Raw genomic sequence first — 22,380 nt, forward strand, 5'->3', positions numbered from 1 at the left:
TAAATGTATACTGTCAAAGATTCAGTTTTTAGTTCTGTTGCTGTCTGGAAAAAGCAGCCAAAAAGCCTGATAATGATTCAACGTACTAGGTTAAGCTATATGTTGCTTATACCATGTTTCCCTGAAAATAAACCCTCCCCACAAAAATAATAAGACCTCCCCTGAAAGCGCTTACTTAGGGGGTCCAAAGAAAATAAGACCTTGTCTTATTTTGGGGGGAACACAATAGTTTACCAAATAAGTCATGCACTCGTGCAACATCTTAAGCCAAAAACCAACATTTACAAGACACTATATTTGTGTTCACACAATTCAATTTATCCTCAAATAACCACATTATTCATAATCCACAAACTCTGGTCATTGTAATGCGAATGGTGTATGGTCTGTTTTGAAGCTTCAAACTAGCATAAGGGGCGTGCATGAGCCCACCAGCGTGCCTAACGTCCCTGTCCAACTGTCCCCATTTATTTGTACACATTTCCTGTGTTCTTAATTCATGTTTATTCTTATTCCTGTTATCTTATACATGAGTGACAAACTAAATAAATAAATAAACCTAGCTTAGCTGTGCTTCAATAAACCACAATTCAATCGTGTTTAGCTCAAAGAAAAAATATGATTATCTTGTACATGAGTGACAAACTAACTAACTAACTAAAATAAAATAAAATAAAAAACCCAGCCCCTGAAGTCAACACTCCGGGAACTTCCCCACACAAAGCGATCGATGACCCAATCCCAGGTACGCATTTTCTTTTCCCCCTCCTCTCTTATAGCGGGCGGAGTTTAGCGCTAATCCAGTAGGCGGCCCACGCGCATGCGTCCGCTCCAGAGAAGCCAGCTGAGTGGGCGCGCGGCGCGGAAGCTCGTTGAAGGTAACGCGAGCGGCGGAGGGGGCGGGCTCGCCGTCCTCGCCCTGTCAGCAGCGGGAGGTAGGTGATGAAGTTGCCGATTGCCAGTGGCTCTCCTCCAACCTTCTGGCTACCGCCGCCATTATGTCCGTCATCGCCAAGATAGAGCAGGAGTTCAAGGAGGTCGACGATGCTAACGACTGGCAGCCCCGCTACTTGGTGAGTGAGGGTGAGGCCGCGGGGGGAGGGAAAGTTTAGGAACCCCCGAGGCCGCTTCAAACGAAAGAGGAGAAGAAGAAACCGCCGGGCCCCGACGGACGGGCATTCTCAGGTACGCGCAGAGGCTCGGGGAGAGGAGTGCGCATGTCGTGAATTTTAGCAGGGGGCCGCGAGGAGAAGGGAGAAGCGCCGAGGGCCGAAAGGGAAGCGGGCGAGAGGCTTCTAACGACGCGCCTTCCGTCGCCAGCTTAAGCTGCGGGCAAGGGCGGGGAGAGGCAAAGGCTTCAGGCGGCGAGGAAGTTTCGCAAAGCTGAGCTCCTCCCGGTGGTTTGTCCCCATGTGGTTGTCCCGTTGCCTTGCCGGACTCCCTGGATACCACCTTTTCTTGGGCTCCTGAACTCTGGAACCGAATACAGATAGTCCTCGACTTACAACCTCAATTGAGCCCAGAATTCGTTGCGAAATGAGAAATTTGTTTTCCCCACCTCCCGTTTTATGAGTTTTCTTGCCATATTTGTTAAGCGAATCGCTGCAGCTCTTAAAATTAGTGGCATGGTTGTTAAGTGGATCTGACTTCGCTTGTCAGAAGGTTGCAAAAGATGATCACATGACCCCGGCAACCATCATAAATACGAACCAGTTGTCAAACATTTGAATATAAAATGATGTGACCAGGGAGATGAAGCAACGGTTATAAATATGAGAAATGGTCATAAGACACTTTTTTCAGTGCTGTTGTATCTGAACTGTCACTAAACGAACTGTTGGAAAAGGTTATTATTGCCCTTGAGGGCAGCTGCAAATGATCGTAGTGTGATGCAATTGTCATATGGTGAAGTGTGTTTTGTACTTAGTGTTGAAATACCCAGGTTAGTGCAAACTGCCTGGATCTCTTTCCAGATGCTTTGGTCAGCCTTAATCCTAGTTTATGGGAAGGGATTGTTGGTTAGGGTTAGCATGGAATGCCCACTGCACATGTGTGTGCAGATACCACCACCACGCATGAAAACAGCCTCCCCTGGGCTCCAGAGGCCCTCTGGAGGCCAGAAATAGTTCCCTTCCGTTCCAGAGGCCCTCCCTGAAGCCTCCTGGCACCAAAAACAGAGTGCGGGGGGGGGGGGACGTGCTGCACCCCTCCCTGTGCTTCCTCTACCCCTCCCCGCTCATTTGCATGTGACCCCCTGCTCCCTGCACACGCCCAAAAATCAACTGGTCTGCAGGAGTAGAGCTGACCTGGGCACCCGGTAGAGCTGACCTGGGCAACTGCTCCTGTGCCCTTGGAGTGGACGCCGTGTGCCACCTGTGGCACGCATGTCATAGGTTCGCCATTACAGGGTTAGGGTGTTCAAAAACAGGATACCTATGCATTTCCTTGTAGATTTCAAATAGATCCTACTGAATGGACACAAGAGTAACTAAATGTCAAAAAACCCACGTTTCTAAATTTATATGACACTGAAGTAGGATTATGGAACCAGGCATTACAGTATTTTCTTAGAGCTATGTAGTCAATATTTACACCCATTAAATACTAATAAGAATAGGCTTTATGTCCTCACAAGAGTAATTGGTTGATAATAGTTGTTAGATTTAATAAACAGATTTAACTCCACTAAAAAATTTTTTTTCAAAAAAGAATATACGTTTTCCTTTCATAGAACTTTCTACTTTCTCTGTACAAGGCTAAGGACAAGGTTATCCCACGAAAGCTGAATAGGAATGAACTGGTGGAATAGTATTAAAATATATATATATAATTAAACATTTTCAGAGAGACATATGTGTTGTAGTTACATCTATAAATATGTTTCTTGGCATCTTAAAGGGTACTCATTGTGGTTGCTCTTACATAAAATAATTATCCATATTTTGTATTCAAGTGTTTGTTGAATTATCACTTTTTAATCTCATTGCACACATTGGACAAAAAAAATATTAGTATTGAAAGTATGATGCTTTTGTGAGAAAAATTTTCAATGTTTTTAGGAGTCTCGTAGGAGTAGAATTGACAGTGTATTATATACTAGTTACTCTGGATTATAGTTCTTGGCAGTTGGACATGCTAGCTGGAGGTTGTGAAGTTATAGTTCTAAATGACAACTGAGTATTGCATGTCTCTGTTGGAAGATTGCAAATACAAATAAGAAAAGATGAATTGATATCTTCCAGTCAGAACTGTGATAGGTAACTTGTTTGATGGTGATATTAAAGTGACCACCAGCAGAAATAGCATTAAAGATGATTTATCATAATTCAATCTTAGTTTTTGATGTAAAATAGCAAAAAAATCTAGGAAATATTCTGTTCAACTATTAGGAGAATCATGTGGATGTCATTTGAATTATTTAATGCCCTAATCAAGAGGTTTTTAATTGACTTGGGTATACAGTAAACCTTTTATGCTCAAGGTTACTGGCACCTTTTTAACATAGTAAAAATATAGCTTACCCTGTTTTTAATGGAGTCCCATTGTGCAACTTTCTAGTTTCACAATTAATGTGATGAATTTTTACTGCTGCTCTTTGCTCCTCCCTGGAGCTTTACATTGCCAGGTGCTGAGCCACAGACTGATAGGAACTGAAACTTCAAACTGAAATTTGATTCAGTTTTATAGATAAATCTCAATGCTAGTACTTGAAACACACATTTTTATGGGTTCTTTTTTTAAAGCCTTAGATGTTGTCTGCTTTAACCAAAAGTCTGTCAAGAGCTGAGTTGGTAAAAAAAAATGTTCCTAAAATAGCTGCAATTTGCAATTTGTGAAATTCCACAATTGTGCAAGCATAATAAAAATGTGACTGCCATGCACATAATCCTGCCTATTTGTATATTTAATATAATATGATTTTAAGTAATTTAGAGACCTTACTTGAAATTAGCTGTTTTCAATTGGTAAATAAGCAAAGTGCTTTTTAGTGTTACGTTAAGAAATTTAGCCTCCTGGAACCAGCAGAAGAAGAGATGAAATAAATTTCTTATGCAGGAAAATCCTTCCTGGACAAAATTGTAATTATAATGCTCAATAGTAATGTGTGTTTAACTGAGTTAACAATTAGATTGGGAACTTCAGATAGATTATAATTAGCCAAATTTTTTTTACTCAGTTTTAATAATTTATATTATAGCTATTTGAATTTAGCACCTTCTTAAAAGCTAAGCATGTTAAAGTTGCAACTTTTGAAATCTGAATGAAATTGTCAAACTCCATTGAGAATCAGTATCTGTATTTGCATAGGCTTCCCAGTAATTAACTGGACCATGTTTTAGCCCATTCAATTTTTAATGAAACATATTAGCATAAACTGGCTGGGTTCATGCAACACACTAGATTAAACCGTGGTCACTAGCTAGTGGTTCAATGTATTACACAAAAACAGCCTATAAATCAGAAGTCAAGTATGATTAGCAAAAAATACATACTTGCTGGTGCCTTTTTCTAGATGCCTTAGAACAGGGCCATCAAACTCCCGGACCACAGACCAGATGTGTCAAGTGGTGGCCACGCCTGGTTTAACAAGGGGGGGGGAGTCCAGGTATGAGACACCCCTGAGTTTGACACCCCCGCCTTAGAAAATACTGACTGAATTCTTAGGCTGGTAGGAAAAATTAAGTTTTTTTTCTCACTCTGATTTGAGTCTTAAGTTAACATTTCTCTATATGAATAGCCAAGGGTTGATTTTACATCTGTTGTTTAAGCTTTCTGGTATAATTATATACTGTTTTTTAAGGTAAGGGTTGCCTTGCTAGATAAGAACAAAAGACTCCCAAATTGTGAACCCTTTCAAAGAATTATCTGCATGGTGTTCTTACTGAAATCAAGCATAGATAATTAAGAGTAATTTCATGTGTTTAGCGATTAACAGTACATTACTCCTGGCCATTTCATTTTAGTTACAATTATGAATATTCATTAAATTGTATAATTTTGTATTTCTTGGATTTCTTTTAAAGGCATATAAACAGTGAGTTGAATGGAGTTCTGTTCATTACAGAAGATGGGAACTAGGATATTTTGCTTGTAATTCCATCCTTACTAGGGGTTTATAGTTGAGCATTGGGGGAATCATCTATACTACAGTCGCAAAACCCCCCCCCCCATTTTTTGCATGCTTTTTTCACCCTCCCCAGGCTCCAGAGGCTTTATAGGAGCCTGGGGAGGGCAAAAACAGCCTCCCCCCCACCCCGGAGGCCCTCTGGAGGCTTCAGGGACCTTCAGGAGGCTTCCTTGAAGCCTCCGGAACAGTCAAAACGACCCTCCGAGCAAACCGGAAGTCCATTCCTGAACTTCTGGTTTACCGATAGGGCCGGTTTTTGCGCTCCGGAGGTTTCAGGGAAGCTCATGAAGCCTCCCGAAGGCCTCCGTGAGGGGCGGGGGAGGCTCTTTTCACCCTCCCCAGATAAAGCCTCTGGAGCCTGGGAAGGGCAAAAAATGGCTTTTAAAAAGGGTCAACTCAGCTGGCCAGTGCAGCGCCTCGCGTGCCCTGACAAATGGCTCCGTGTGCCACAGGTTCGCCATCCCGGGGCTAGAAACTAGGAGACTGTGTGTTCTAGTCCCACTTTAGGCACAAAGCCAGCTGTGTGACCTTGGGCTAGTTACTTTCTCTCTCTCAGCCCTAAGAATGAGGCAATAGCAAATCACTTTTGCAAAATTTTGCCAAGAAAACTGTAGGATTTTGTCCAATTCTTGGACTTGAAAAAACAGAACAACTCTAGTCTGCAGAAGGAAATTAACATTTGTTTTTCACATACAGAATATAACTATACTTAAACACTGTTATGTTTCTACATATGGATCATTGATGTATTGACAGTGGTAATTGTAAAAAATATATATTTGCCCATAATTTACTTAGTTAAAATAGGATTAATTAATTTTGAATGAGTGTGCTGTGACAACCTCTCAATGTGTTTCTTTATGGATCAACCTTCTATGTAAAGCTAATGAGTTGGTTAACAAAAGTATCATTATACAGATAGTCTTCAACTTACAACAGTTCATTTAGTGACTGTTCAAAGTTACAAGAGCACTGAAAAAAGTCACAAATTAGTATACTGGAATTAGTAAAGTGATAGCCCCTAGTGAAATTGAAGCAATTTAACAATAATGTCACTTAAAATTTTGCTTGCTTCTAAGAACCACAACAAAGCCCTTGTGCTACTTCTTCATTTGGAGATTACTCTAGAGTTAGTTAAAAAAGTCACTTATCATTTTTTCTCACTTAATACTGTTACAGCGTTCCCATGGTCATGTGATCAAAATTAGACCCTTGGCAACTGACTCATTTATGACGGTTGCAGTGTCCTGGGATCCTGTGATTCACTTTTGAAACCTTCTTACAAATAAGTCAGTGGAGAGGTCAGATTCACTTAACAACTGTGTTACTAACAATCACAGCAGTGATTCACTTAACAACTGTGGCAAAAAAGGTCAAAAAATTAGGTAAAATTCACTTAACAAATGTTTCAGTTAGCAATAGAAATTTTGGGCTCAATTGTGGTCATAAGTCGAGGACTACCTATACTGACAAGACACCCTGTGATGTACAGGAGTAGTCAGTGTATGGGCTCAGGTTGAATTACTATGAATGCAGTGTTACCTTAACTTTATCCAGGTCTTTTAACTACTGCCATATTCAGGTGAATGGGCCTTTTTTTAATTAAAAAAACAGAACAAAAGACTGAATTTCTTTGTGGTATAAAAAAGAATATGTATGAACTCATAAATTCAAGGCCTTTTTCTTACCCTGTAGTCCGCAATTTTAATGTCAATTTGTGCTTCACAAGGATTTTCCTATTTCATACTTATATGTTTCAGTTTAAAGAATGACTGATTTGTGTAATATCTTGTTGTTTTTACAAAATCTTTTCCCCCCCAGACAATTAAGATTTGTTAACTATTGCTATTTTTTCAAGGATATCCGGCATCAATCCAGTGATTATCCTCATAAAGTGGCAAAGTATGCAGAAAACCGGAATCGGAACAGATACAGAGATGTTAGCCCATGTAAGTAAGGTTTCATTTACTATAATTCATGCATGTACAATCTGCAGTTCACAGGCTGCATGTGGCCCTGGACAGCTAGTAATACAGCCCCACTAAATAATAAAAAATAGACTTAATTTTTTGTTCTCTTTTAACATTCATGTTATCTCTGTTGAACTCAAGTTAGTGTGCAACTTATATGTAAGACTTCTAAGCAGTATTCTTTCCTGAAACTGACCACAAAGAGGCTGCAGCAGCACTGTGATCATATCATGAAATCTAATTTTATATATTAATTTTTCAAATAATTCCAAGATTATTCCTCCAGTTATTTGAGTGATTATACCATATTTTTTGTAGTTTTTTGTGTATCTGCATTTTCTGTATACAATTAACAGTACCTGCACTTGCCTTAAGAGTGTTGAAATAAGAGATGTGGGGTACATTCTCTGCCTCCTTTGTTTCTTAGCATCTTCTTTGGAGCAAACAGTCAGAACTGTGTTGTGATAAGTGTGTTTGATTCTATTATTTTGTGAGTGTTTTGTATTTATTAATGTAGTGATGTTTGACTAGAATTAAATTAACTAATTTTAAAGAATTGAACAAGTAGAAGCTTGGAAAGTGCAAGACTTCTCCAATATTTTACTTGGGCTTTAACACTCTCATTTTGATGTATTTTCAGTTTCTTTTTGAATTACTATTCTATCTTTTTAAACTGTTGGCCATTCTGCGTGGTATGGAGGTATTAGAAAAAGTAGATGCAAATGTTTACATAGAATCAAAGGACAGAAGGAGTTATTTGGGCTCCTGGGTCCAACTTCTTGTTCCATGCAATCCCCAACAGATAATTTTCCAGTCTCTGTTTAAACTTATTCAGCAGGAGATCAAGTCTCCAGGTAATTGGTTCCACTTATAAACTGCTCTTACTTTTTTCTAACAGATACTCCTACATTTCAGTCCATTTGTGTGTTGTCAGTCCATTTCCCTTAATACGTTAATTTTTAATTCTGTTCTTCTCAAATTTATCTGCATTTTTTGTCTGCAAATTTAAGTAATATTTACCCACAAAATGCTGAACAATATAGGATTCAGGATTTACCTCTAATCACTTAATATGTCTCTCCATTTTGAAGAAAAACTGGGAAATGATATTTGAACTATGCAGCCCATACACAGGCTTGCTTTTTAGATTGCTTTGGTAGTCTTCGACTTATAACAGTTCATTTAGTGACCATTCAAAGTTACAATGGCACTGACTTATGATCACTTTTCACTGTTACGACCATTGCAGCATCCCCATGATCACGTGGTCAAAATTCATATTTCTGACTGTTGCTCTGTCCCAAATGATATATCCTTTTGCCATCTTCTGACAAGCAAAATCAATGAGGAAGCCAGATTCACTTAACAACCGGGTGATTAACTTAGCAACTGTGGTGACTCACTTAATAACTGAGGCAAGAAAGGTCATAAAATGGGACAAAACACACTTAACAAAGGTCTCTTAACAACAGAAATTTTGGGCTCAACTGTGGTTGTAAGACAAGGACTGCCTGTATTTCCATTGAATTCTTTGCTGGAATCAAGTGGTATTAACTTTATAGCATTTCTACAATCTACTAAGCTAATCAAAAGTGAAATAAAATAAGTCTCACATATTCATCCATGGGGACTTCTGGTAATTATTGCATTGCTTTCCAGCTGCTTATAGGTTGATTCCTTTATGATATGCTCTAAAATCTTTCCTGGTATCAGTATCAGGCTGACTGATCTGTAGTTTCCCTGACCTACTCATTTCCCATTTTGAAGACAAGGACAAAGTTACTTTTAGCATTCCTGACACAATCTCTACAATTCAAAGTTACTTGCAAGTATTTTTCTTTGGTGATCTGACCATTTTTCTATTCCATGTTTATTTGTCCCTTTTTGGATTCTCACTATAATTTTTTTTTAAATGTAGATATTTTCTGTTATATTATTTCGTTTCTAAATGACGATTGTAGGTGACACCAGTGATGGGATGCAACTAATTTAACAACCGGTTCCATGAGTGTGGGCTTTGCACACGTGCAGCATTCAAAAAACAACCTTTTTAAGCTTCAAAAATTATCTTCTATGTCAGCTCCTATGAGTAAAACAGCTGACGTGTGGCAATCCGCTGTGCTGCACGAATCACCTGAGTTAAAAAAATGGAAATATAGGACAGGAAAACGCAGGGGTGAGTGGGCGGGGTCAAATGCTCACCAGAACTACTGATTTGCCCAAACCAGCTGACACGAAATTGAGGTTTTTCACTGAGACAAAGGATTGGATCTATTCTATTTGATATAAACTTCTGAAAGCATAACTTTCTGCATTTGATTATTTAAAAACTAGACAGTGTCTCTCCCCCCCCCCAAAAAAATGGCAAAGTTATGGATTAAGCAATAATCAAATCAATACAGCAAATTTCCCATAATCATCTGGCTGAAGTGTTATCCCTTAGTCAGAACACTGAGTTCCTGAATTAGATTTTTTTTTTCAGTAATAATTTCCTAAATAAGGGGGGTTCCAAAAAATACACATGAAAAAGATCTGTTTTCTGTATTTGAAAGAGATAAAAGTTCTTGAATGTTTGACTTATAGGAACTGTTGAAAAAAACACTCTTTTAAAAGAGAAAGGGCCCTTTCTCTTTCACTGGGTAGTTGTGTTGGTATCTCTTTCTTCATGATCTATATGGGATTTTGTGTATGTAGAACTGAAGATTGACAAGATATAGAGAAATTTTGTTCATTGACATTGGTAGAATAAAACATAGAAATGAAGCAATTTGGTGTTGTATGAAACCAAACAGGAACTTCTTGGTGATTCATTGTTTAAATCTATACTTGCTGACATCATATTTCCGAGAACATTAGTACCAGTATCTGTGATTTACTATAACAAGGTCTTAGGTTTTTCCTGTTGGCAAATGTTATCTAGTATTTACAAAAGCTTTGGTTTCTATTCAGTAGAAACATCTAAGTTCCAATAAATTGTGATACTAAACAAGAAACTTAATTATTCAGTTTGAAACAGTTGAAGGTGAAGGAAACACTATTTAAAGTTTGAATATTATTTTAATGAATTCGGAAGCTATCATAACCTCACTGTAGTAGATTATCTTTATTTGATTTCAGTAACTAGACATAACATGTTTTCAATAGTTTCTGTGCATATATTTTTAACGTAGGGCTAAAATTTCTGTTTATGTCTACTGTCTGCAGTGAAGAAAAAGGCAGTGACTTTGACATACTTGATAAAATAGTTATCTAAAACCCTCAAAAGTGACTTTTTAATCATACTTCTGTATTGTAAAGTTTAAATGCTGACATAAAATTTATATAAAATCAGATTAAGAACTAAACCAATGATAGGAAGACTAGGATTATGTTCTTGGTTCTCTATTTTGAACTATATATCATATTTATATTTATACTTCCTCCTAACTCTTATAATTTGTAATTATAGTGTCAGTTCATGGGTTCTAAACTTGAAATCCAAGTGAAATGATTTTAACTCTTAAAAGAACTATGCACAGCCTGAGCATAGAAATTAATATTTCTTGATTCATTTTTAACATGTTATGAAATAAGAAGTCATAGTATATTTTAAGGCAGATTTTGTCTCTGCCACAGATTAAGAAACAAAAAAATAATTCATACTGTAATTATTCTGGATTTACAAATAGTACTTTGGAACTTGGACCTAATTCTTCAATTGCTGGAATTTGCTTTTCCAGGTCAGTGGAATGCTAAATTTGTGTAAGCTACTACCCTGAACTGATTTTTTTTTAAAAAAAATAACTTTGTATATAGGTAGATAAAAATGTTTATCAGCATGGTATTTTCTTCTGACTTTTGTGGGAAGCATAAAGATGATTAGTTAACGAGAAAGAAGTCCTGAGATTATGCTATTGCTATAAATGTGATTTGTGAGCTTAAAAATTCCTGTTTCGGAATGTACATATGTTAAAATCACAGAGCAAAATCTCTTTAAATGTTAATGAGTGTTATAAAGCTGGACAGCTTAAATAATTACTAAAATTAATCACATTATACATTGAAATATTTCCTTGAAGGGCAATATAAATGCTAATGCATTCTGCCCTTTAAGTTTTACCAAGTGGAGTAAAATTTTAAAAGAAGAAATTCAGATTTTCACTCAGTTCACTCAATTCTTTTGTTAATTATGTGTTAACCTATCATAATGGGTAGGTTGAAAAATTATGCAGGCAGTATTCTCATGACATACTACCCATGAATAACTTAACTGGCATACATGAATAAGTGGCATACTCGGTAAGATTTTCTGCATATATGTGAAATACTAAGTTCATAGTAATCAAAACAATGGGCTAAAATATAGTTAGCTAACCAAGGTATGTGTGGTATGTTGTGTCAACACAGCAACTACGTATCAGGAAGAAAATATTTTATCTAGAGTTTCTGGAAGCCTGCAGATTTATAAAACTAATACAGAATGTGATGCATTATTTAGATACATTTAAAGATCTAGAAACAAATTAGTATTTACTGGAATTAGTAAAGTGTACTTATTGATAGCCCCTAGAGAAATTGAAGCAATTTAACAATAATGTCACTTAAAATTTTGCTTGCTTCTGAGAACCATAACAGAGCCCTTGTGCTACTTCTTCATTTGGAGATTACTCAGTGTAATACACATTAATGCATTTTGTCTCTTTTAAATTGCTTTCATTTCTTTCCAGAACTATTATAAAAGGGAGATGACATTTAATGGTATAATCATTTCAATTTTCACATTAGAATATTTAATTTTATTAAATGTGTACTGCAAATAATAATGTGTTATAAAATAAATTGGAATCTATTCCATTCTGCCCCCCATTGCCCCCACAATATAATGCGCAAGGAAATGTGGGGTTTTTTTCCTTTCCAGATAGACCTGAAAGACTAAAATATTCACTATATATTGTTCTTATAGAAGTATTTTGTTGGCCAATTGGTTGATCTGATAACATTGCTAATAATATGAAACAATGTTTTTCTGATATTTTTTCAAGATGATCACAGTCGTGTAATACTACAGAATTCTGACAATGATTACATCAATGCCAGCTTGGTGGTTAATGAAGAAGCTCAAAGAACTTATATATTAACACAGGTAATTATTAGACTTTTAAGTAACACAAAGTTTGATCATATTATGTTATATAGTCTATTCTAAGAGTCAGGGTCTAATGTTGGTTACTTTGACTTCTCTGTTTTTCCAGACTTGCTCTGATTTACTTTTCTGTTTTTTAATTAACTCTTTTTTTCTGTTGATTCCTACATAGTAAGTCCATGTAGTTTTCTTGGCAACATTTTTGGATGTGCCTTGCCACTGCCTTCCTAAGGCTGAGAGAAAATTACTGGCCCAAAGTCACCAAGCTGGTGCATTCCTTCCAAGGCAGGACTAGAAATCACAGTAGCCTTGTTTCCAATTTAAAGCTGTTAATCATTATACCAAACTTGATCTCAAATTTAATGTAGATTTCCCTAATTTGGGTATAGTGGTAATGTTAATATAATTTAGGATTTTGTTCTCATATTAGTGCAGCTTTGGAATTAAAAGAAAGGAAACAAGAATATAATAACTTAATCTGTTCTTTATAAACTATGGTGGATGAATGGTGAAATAATTATCTGAAGTAAGATCGAATTTATGAAGAAATGAAGCTTTCTGGGAGGGCTTAAATCGTGGTCGATATAATGCAGAGAAGCTGATAACTAAAAGTTACTAAATCTAGATCAATTAATTTTCCCAAGGAGCCACATGAGAAACTGGTGCTATTGTGGAGGACCCAACCAATAAGGTGATAAAATTGTATACACACACACGGAAGTTGCAAAAAAAAAAGTACCATCAAAATAAAAGCAATGTTGTATTGCATACATGGCATACACTTAATTATATTTGATTTCTAAGTTCTGACTGACCTCACACAGATTGGACAAGGACAGCCAAAGGACTGGATATGGCCCAGGAACTGTAAAATGCCTAAGTCTGGTAGATATTTGAAAGTTCTTAAATAACTCAAATGTGAAATTACTAGTCTTAATGAAAATATGTACTATGTCAATCATTACACAAGGTATATAATACATGCTGTTGAAAAAGAGGAGAGAGGGGAATCCAGGAAAATACAAGTTTGTTGGTTGAATATTTGTTGCAGATAGAGAGGTAAAAGGTATTATTAAAAATAAAATGAATATGCAAATCTTCCATCTAAAGTCCAAGTGCAATTCTCCCCAGCTAAACTAGAATGAACAATTCTGAGAAATGCCAAGAGTTGTTATTTAAATGTACTTATTTATAATTTATTTGGATCCAAATTTAACTTACTAGTTTAAGAAATATTACCTGCTAATAGAGATAAGTAGAACAATATTTTTGCTAGTTTTTCATTCTGAAGTTGTCAATATCTTTGTTAATCATTGCCTATCTCTTTTTTTATGGCAGTAGCACTTTGATCCAATCCACTATCAAAATCTAAAAATCTAAAAATAACAAAGCATTATTTATAAATAATTAATCTTACTGTTAGTATATTGTATGCAATTTTGGCCAATGTTATATACTTCTTGTGCTTAACTGAAGTCAGAACTATGCAAGATCGTTCACATTTCATTGAAGACAGAAAAAGGGCCAGGAATTTTTTCTGCTTATAATGTTCACACATAGGCCATATTTCAATATGTACTTTATTCCAAGTACTTTATGACCAATATTATATTAAGAACTGGAGAGCCAATTTGGCTTAGTGGTTAAAGCACCAGGCTAGAAAGCAGGAGACTATGAGTTCAACTTCCACCTTAGCGATGAAAGCCAGGTAGGAGACTTTGGCTAGTCACTATCTCTCAGCCCAACCCACTTTACAGTGTTGTTGTTGTTGTAAGAAAAGTAGAAGGAAGGTTTGTTGGACATGTTCACCGCCTAAAAACATTAAAGTTGGGAAATTAAATAAATAAATAAAGTTTTTCCCCACAATCTGACTCTTTCGGGAAAGGTTTAGTTCTAAGCTTATATGGTGTTCCTTTTTCTTGTATAGGGTCCACTTCCTAACACTTGTTGCCATTTCTGGCTAATGATATGGCAACAAAAGACCAAAGCAATTGTCATGCTTAATAGAATCGTTGAGAAAGATTCGGTAAGTTGTCTTTTTTTTTTTAGTTCAAATTAGTTTATTGTATTTGATAGGGTTCCCAATCCTTTGGAATTAATGTTCCAAAGGGAATTCCAAAGGGAATAAAAATTTAATATATTAGCTGTATACACTGCTGGTAGACAGACGTAAACAAATACAGCTATGAAATCTGACTACAACTTAATCCAACTTAATATGGCTGCTCATCAAGAACTCTAGACTTGCAACTTTTAATTGAAATGCAGGACTATTTATTTTAATATATACCATCTTGAAATTGGAAGATTATTTTTGAATGAGCCTGCATGATGCTAAATTTGTTTTCAATATACAAAATAAGTTACACAAACTGTAAATGAATATATGTGTATCAAATGTGTATGACAAATTACAGTATTATTTTATAATGTAGGTGAAATGTGCGCAGTACTGGCCAACAAAACAAGAGGAACCCATGATATTCAGAGAAACAGGATTTTGTGTGAGGCTAAAATCTGAAGATGTCAAATCGTACTATACAGTACGACAACTCCAGCTAGAATGTATTGAGGTAAGTTAGCATTAAAATTGTGCTTACCACATAAAAATAATTTCATAATATTGTTACCACTAATTTAATTTTATTTTGACAAATTTCAGTGCAGTAGAATGTTTTTTTAAATCATTCATAATTGTATAGCTTTTCAATAGCAGTTGGAGTGTGAACACTGCTTATGTCAAGTGTAAGAAATCTGGTCCACATGTGAATGTTCAATTTAACTGTTGTATTGCTAAAAGACTATGCACAAGTATCATCTCAACTAATGGTAACACCAGATTACAGTTCAGTCAATGGAAGTCAAGTGGGGCGGGAGACTTAGTTTATTAGTGACTACATACTGATTTTAGGCTGATTCTTCTTTTACCAATCCTCCTGACTCTGTCAGTCCTCCTATATCTTGGTTCACAAGAAATGACTGATAATAAGCATGTAGAGAAAGGATTAGATACTATTGACATTCTTTCAGTGTTTCTTATACAAATGCTTCATTAAATAATCTGACATTTTATGGGACTGCTGGGAGAGTCTCATACCATAAAGCCTAGTGTATGGCAAAAGGAAATCAGATTTTTGAAATATCTGAAAAAGAAATCATATTGAAAATGCTTAATTGAATTTTTGTTTTACTAAATAAATTAATTTCTTGTGTTGCCTTGTAATTGAATATTATTAATCAATTGAATCAATAAAAATTTCCCCGTTGTCTTTATTTTCCCCCAGAAGGCTTTTCAAAGTGAGGAATTCAGAGAATTTTACTTTCTAGGACAGCTAGACTTTTTAAATGAAATTTATTCTTTTCCCTCACCATATTTGAACTAGTACATGTTCTTTTTGTTGACTTCATTAGCATATCAGGTGTGTCCTGCTAAATTTCTTTCTTTATTTAGACTGGTGAATCCAGGGTAATACTCCATTTTCACTATACTACATGGCCAGATTTTGGAGTTCCTGAATCTCCAGCTTCATTCCTCAACTTCTTGTTTAAAGTCAGAGAATCTGGATCTCTGAGTTCTGAACATGGACCTGCAGTGATTCATTGTAGTGCTGGAATTGGACGCTCTGGTACATTTTCATTGGTAGACACATGTCTTATTGTGGTAGGTTTATTTATCTAAAAACAACCAAGTTAATGTGAAATAAATACCATTTATCTAGGAATTGTAGTAGAAATGAACTAATTCAGATTCCTTGCCCAAAAAGCAAAACATTTGCCAGATTGGAACCACAAATTAGCCATCTTGAGGTATGTTTACTCATTTCGCATAATATTATGGTAAATGGAATAGTAAAAGTAAATAGTGAATGGCATTAAATAAATAGTAAATGGAATTAAGTTATATTTCATCTGGAGGTGTTAATTGAGATTGTTCAAACCATTTCCAGATTGAGATATGGCTGGACAGTTTGACAAATAATGTCTTTCCCTCAAAATGAAGGAACAGAAGACCTCTAAAACTAGCTTGTTATCACTGTAACAAACTATAGGTTGCTGAAGCAGAAATAAAGTCATATTTCTACAGGAAAAGTAAAAAGAGTTATGGTAGTCTTGGTTTTATCTTATAAATCCCTTTCATTTTGAAGATTATACTATAAGCTAACTACACATTATTCTCTTCACTGATTTGAAAATAGCGTATTACAGCAAAATCTTATAGCTCTGTATTTATATTTATAAAACAAGTCTCCTCGGCTTCAAGAAAAGGTATTGTTTCCATTTTTACTGTCATAATGAAGAGGCAGTTTGATATAATGAAAGTGTTGGCTTTGAAATCAGTAGATTCAGAGGTCTAGGTTTGCCTTAGTCTAGATGAGTTTGAGCCAGTCCTAGTCTGCCTTCTACAAAGGCTTGAAGACCTTCCATAGACATTGGACTGGAATGCTATATATATACGTACGTACGTACATACATACATACATACATACATACATATCCCCCCCCCCACACACACACACACAACATTGAGGTCAAATATTTTGTACATTGTGATCTTTTCCTTGGAATGGCCATTTCATTCTTGCATTAATGTTTAATCCATACTAGCTACCCAGATTTTGTATAAATGGGCTGCCACAGAAATTAAAATTATTATTTTAAAAAAATCACAAGTATCTTAAAACAGGTTAAAACTGAAACCAAATGAAAATTGAAGAGAACTAGTCTGTTAATTTGGCACCGAAACTTTGTGTTGTTTTTTTCATATACAGATGGAAAAAAGAAATGACCCACTTCATGTAGATATCAAGCAAATATTATTAAATATGAGAAAATATCGGATGGGACTCATTCAAACTCCTGATCAACTAAGATTTTCATATATGGCTGTATTAGAAGGAGCAAAATATATAATGGGGGATTCTACTATGCAGGTATATACATTGTCTACTTTTTAAGTCACACTGGATGGATCATAGTAAATTTCACCAAAACAGAATAGAGGTCCTCCCTTCCTTAATGAACGTTTGTTCAGTTACTGTTCAAAGTTACAGTGGCACTGAACTCATGGTAGTTACTGTCAGTCCTCAAAGTTACAGCCAGTGCAACACCCCTGCAGTGACATAATCAAACTTCCAATGCTTGGTAACTTATCCATTATCAGAACTGCATTGTGTTCTTCGACTCCCATGCCTATCTCCTTCCCATCTCTGCCCATTTTGGCTGCCCTTCATTTCACCACTCTCGGTTGACCTTCACCATCTTTCTCCTGCTCCTAATGATAGCACCAAAACTACCAGAACTGTCACCACTAAGTGCTGCAGTCATGTAATGTTTCCCCTAACAACCACTTCACTTCACTTCACAAATCTGGTCCCAGTTAGAATAGTTAAGCAAGGACTACTGTTCTTTTAAGATTCAACTAGTGAAGACATTTTTTCCCCATTCAGTATCGCTGGAAGGAACTCTCAAAAGAAGACCAAGCACCAAGTTCTGAATGTTCGCCTCCTCACCAAACTAAACCTACTGCAGAAAAATACAATGGGAATAGCATGGTTTTAGAGGAACAAGAGCCAGGAGATGTTGATCTGATCTCTCCTATACAAAATGATTCAGATACAAATGATGACAAGTAAGTAATGGTTTTATAATAACATTAAAACTGACTGGTGGACAAAAAACAATTTTATCTAATGTATCGAATGGCAAGGGTTTGTCAGTTTTACAAAGACAAAGTAATCTTTAAATTGATAAAATAATTCATCCAGGAATTCTGTAGACTTTTAGCTGAATTAGCTCGTGGTAGTATTATTTTTCCTTCCCAAGCCCCTGGGATTCCTGACAGATAATAATTCTATAATTTATAGTCCCAACACTTTTGAAACAATTACATTTTATTATTTTTATCAGTAGCACTGAACATGGAAAGGCAGTATGAAAATACCCTTTGTATGAGAATCTATTTGCTACTGAAGGAAACAAAGAACCAGTTCCCTGCCAATACACATTCTGCTATGGATAATTTATCTTCAGACATCTGAATGTACTTCCAGGATGTGGAACAAGATGGAGAGAATAATGCACATCCACTGACAAGTTCTGTTAGCAGAAGAAAATTGCCTTTAATTTTCATTTGTAGTTTTTTGTTTTGTTTTTAAGCATCTTATAAATACTAGAGATGTCATATCAAAAACATGCTTTTGAGGTAAGGGCAAGAGGTATCATGCATTGATGGATTAACATTAATTACAATTTGTCCTTGACCTATAATCATAATGGAGCTTGCAAAGGTTTTTTGATGCTTATCTGCCTCCTTGGACACTGCTGAGTGGTGGATCTCCCAGGACCTCCCCCTCCTATGAGGTACTCCATGCTCACTTAACAACCTGCATATTCACCAGGGAGAGCAGGGGTGGAGGGTTGTTAAGCTGAAGGTATCTCCGTAGTTATCACTGTGCCAATAATGGCATCCTTCAATTTAATCGTTTAAAACTCACTATTGCTTTTCAGGCATTTCCAATATATTTTGGTAATTAAGGGATGCATGGAATAACTCAAAGCTGACTAAAGTTTTTTATTTTCTTTAAGGGCTTTACGGAAAAGACTGAGAGAAGACAAGAAAGCTAACACAGCACAGATGGTGCAACAGATGAAACATAGGCTGAGTGAATCTGAAAGAAAAAGAAAAAGGTGGTTATATTGGAAGCCTATTGTTATTAAGATTGGATTTGGTTCAGTCGTATTTGTTATAGCTTATTCTTCCTGGAAATTGTATTCCCAGTACATGCTCATGTAAGTAAGTGAGCAATCTTCCATCTACGATGAATCTTATACCCCATGATTTAGTGGAATTTAAAGTGACTATAATAAATGGATCCAAGTTTACTGCCACATCTGACAAAACAAATGTTTTTACTTCACCAATGACAATTTAACTTGCAGCATTGAAGTCTTGTCATCGGTGATTAACGTGATCACAAATTGGTCTCAGGATTTTTCGATACTGGTACTTCTGAAACCAAATTGCCACTTGGATTCAAATTATACATTTGTTATATAAATTAATGCACATTTTCAACAACTGTATATATGGTATCTAAATTGATAGTTCAATAGATAATAGCCTGAATGGCCAAGTCACCAGAAGAATGACTTCCATACATGATAGAAGCAATAAACCGTGTGGTGTTAATCTGAATGCAAAAAGTTACAGTTCTTTATTAATGTACCACGAACCATTTATACTATGCAGACGTAAAGCAAATTTGATAATTGTATAATCATTTTGTAAATAATTGTATTTTTAAAAGCTACATTTGTATGAATTTATCCAATAGAAATGAGCAATTGGTGAATCTACCACCAACTTTTCAAGATTGACTTGGCAATTTACTTTTTGGACCATTCCCAATGCAATGATTAATAAATTATTGTTTCAGAAATTAAATGTTAGCAAATAATTATTCCTCAGTTTTTATTTACCGTACTTGTGAGATGCATATATGTATTTATGCTTAGCTACTATTTTATTTGAAAATATTTAATTTTATAAGGCTACTGGAAGATTAGATCTTGTGTCTCAAGCTGCCTCTTTGGAAGAAATGCTTTGTTAAAAGCGGCAGCTACTGTTGGAAGCCATAGCTTGTATTTAAAGCTTACACATTCCATTAAATGTGAAACTTTTTGTGGGTCTTATTGGGTTTGAGTCCTATTCTTCTATAGCTTCTTTGTCTATTGAAATTGAAATAAGCAGCACATTACCAATTTGATAGTAATTTTGGAAAACAAAAAAGCATTACAAATGGAAGCAAGTAGCCATAATGCAGATTTAACAGGGAAGGAGGGTGCAAATGAAGATTTCTGAAGCTGCTGGCACTGAGCTATAGCACAAGCTATATATTAGGAATAATCTCCAATCCATCACATTTGAACAAGAGTGACCAATTGTGTTTCTGGCAAACAACTCCAACATATCCTACACAGTATTGCCATAGCATTTGGCATCCATCATTTATAGCACCCATATTTATACAAGTATCTTCTGAGCCCCATCTCAGATTTCTTAAGTTAAAACAATTAACTGACCTGATAAAAATACACTTTTAACCATCTTTTAATGTTCCCAAAGATCACTTTGTAAAGTGGATGGATCAACATTATCCCTATGAAAATACAAACTTCTGGGCCACAGCATATGTTAGGTGGCTGATACATTTGAGGCAACTGGATGTTCTTTTGCTCTCATATCCTGCAAGCTCTTCAGAGTTGCTGGGGAATCTTCCCCAAAGAAGAAAACGCCATGTTGCCAGTGAGAATACCTTCTAGGTTTAACCTACAATAATTAATTTATGGCTAAATAATACAATTTACAGAGTCTAGTGTTGGTATACATGCTCTTAAGTTTTTTTTATAAGTTCTGCTCTTGAAAAAATAGCACCCCATGTTTTGAAAACACTGAAATGTTTAATGCGAAGTTCCTCATACCCTTTATTGCATAACAGAAATAGAAATACTAGAAAACAAAACTGTCATTTATTTCATCCTTCCTAGCCTACAATTTATAATTTGAAAGATAATAAAAAGTGTATTTTAACTGAAGAGAACTCGATCACACCTGGCCTCAATGTTTCCATTTTATGCTGTAGTATCAATCATGCTGCCATTTATAAAATTTGTGGATGATGCTAAAACCAAAGTAAGGTAGAATTGTTTAAAAAAAATCATGCATTGATTCAGAACTGTCATTACATACATACACACATACTTATCTATTACATAGGAAACATGAAAGCAGAGTAAAAGGAAATGTTCCCTCTGAGATTAACCAGTTTCTAGGCTTTGTTTTAGGTGTACATCTATACACAAAGATAATCAGCTGAGGCATTCTGCTCTATTTCTACTCCAAATAAATAATATAGACTTACTTTACATTGTGTACTATGTGGTTGGCAGCAACTTTATAAGATTGCGGAAATATTTCCCTTCCATATCTGGGGGTTACAAAGATAGAAACAAGAATAATTCTACTGCACTATAGCCCTGCATTTTTCTGTTCAGCTTTAGCATTTTAGCGCTCCCTCCGGTAAGCATTTGGCTACATTTTATAGAGTGAATAATATTATCTATTTTTGTCCAGGTTCATTAATCCATGATACCAATCATAAGCACAAAGTATAAGGCAGCTGGATACTTTAATTCAAAATTTTCAAAAAAAGTTGTTGCATTATTTTCATGAATATAAATACATACATTTTTGAAAACATGCTTGATCAATATATAATCTTGTGAATATATTGATTCAATTAATTGCAGTTATTAAACATTTTAAAAATACCTATTTTCAGTTTCTCTCAGTTCTATAACAGTAATTGGTATATAGATCCCTTATAATGCTTCTTGCCCTTCAATGTTATATAGCATTCAGTAGGTTTTTCTTTAGGTTTTCTTTCTAAAATGTGATTGCTAATGCTAAGATACTTGCTACACTTCCACTGCATAGCCTAAGTTTTAAAAAGTTTACTTGTGGCTCATTTCAAAGGGAACAGATGGTGAACTGTTTCTTATACCACTTCAAATAGCATTATGAATTTTCTGTAATTTTATAACTCTCAGTTCAAGGACACTTTGTTATAGCAAGATACCCACACATATATGTCTATATCCAAGCTGCAGTATCCATTAATAAATTCATCTTTGGTTTTAAACAACTGATATATTTGCGCTGCAGTTATAAAACCCTAAAATTATACTCTTGACTGTACTGAACTTGTGACTCTTTTACATTGTGTGTTTATAGGCCAAGAGTGACTGACGCCTAAATTGCCAAGACTTGAGAATGTTCTTCAGCTATAATAACACACTATTGACATGCAAAAACAGGACATCACTGTTCTTCAGGAAACAAAAATGAGGTCTGAGCAATATACAAGTGGCCTCATAAATATCTGTTTACAGCGTAAACAAACAGGGAATGAAGTACATCACCAGCAAGAGACTTTGCAAAAGATAATTTGTCTTATGTGTTTTATGCTTGTATTAACTGTAGAGAGTTGTAAGATCACATTCACAAATACTTTGTACTGCCATTCTTGTATTTTTTTATATTTTGGCAGCATTAAATATTTTTTCTAATTTATATGTTGTTGTGTGTATATTTTTTAATC

The 22,380-nt window shown here is 35.5% G+C and overlaps 1 protein-coding gene across 2 annotated transcripts; it reads left to right on the forward strand.

Moving 5' to 3' along the window:
- Window positions 1–819: 819 nt before the first annotated feature.
- On the forward strand, window positions 820–22,352 carry PTPN2 (protein tyrosine phosphatase non-receptor type 2). Of its 2 annotated transcripts, none has more exons than XM_032223467.1 (10): window positions 820–1,073; window positions 6,987–7,077; window positions 12,120–12,220; window positions 14,148–14,246; window positions 14,656–14,793; window positions 15,672–15,881; window positions 16,990–17,151; window positions 17,668–17,849; window positions 18,806–19,009; window positions 22,014–22,352. In XM_032223467.1, exons 1-10 carry the CDS (start codon window positions 999–1,001, stop codon window positions 22,033–22,035), a joined length of 1,284 nt encoding a protein of 427 aa, XP_032079358.1. In that variant the 5' UTR covers window positions 820–998; the 3' UTR covers window positions 22,036–22,352. The 2 variants fall into 2 exon arrangements, with proteins under 2 accessions (XP_032079358.1, XP_032079359.1); XM_032223468.1 differs by having other exon boundaries at window positions 821–1,073; window positions 18,806–18,907.
- Window positions 22,353–22,380: the final 28 nt, after the last annotated feature.

The sequence above is a fragment of the Thamnophis elegans genome, chromosome 8, assembly GCF_009769535.1.
Source record: "Thamnophis elegans isolate rThaEle1 chromosome 8, rThaEle1.pri, whole genome shotgun sequence".
Taxonomy (NCBI): domain Eukaryota; kingdom Metazoa; phylum Chordata; class Lepidosauria; order Squamata; family Colubridae; genus Thamnophis; species Thamnophis elegans.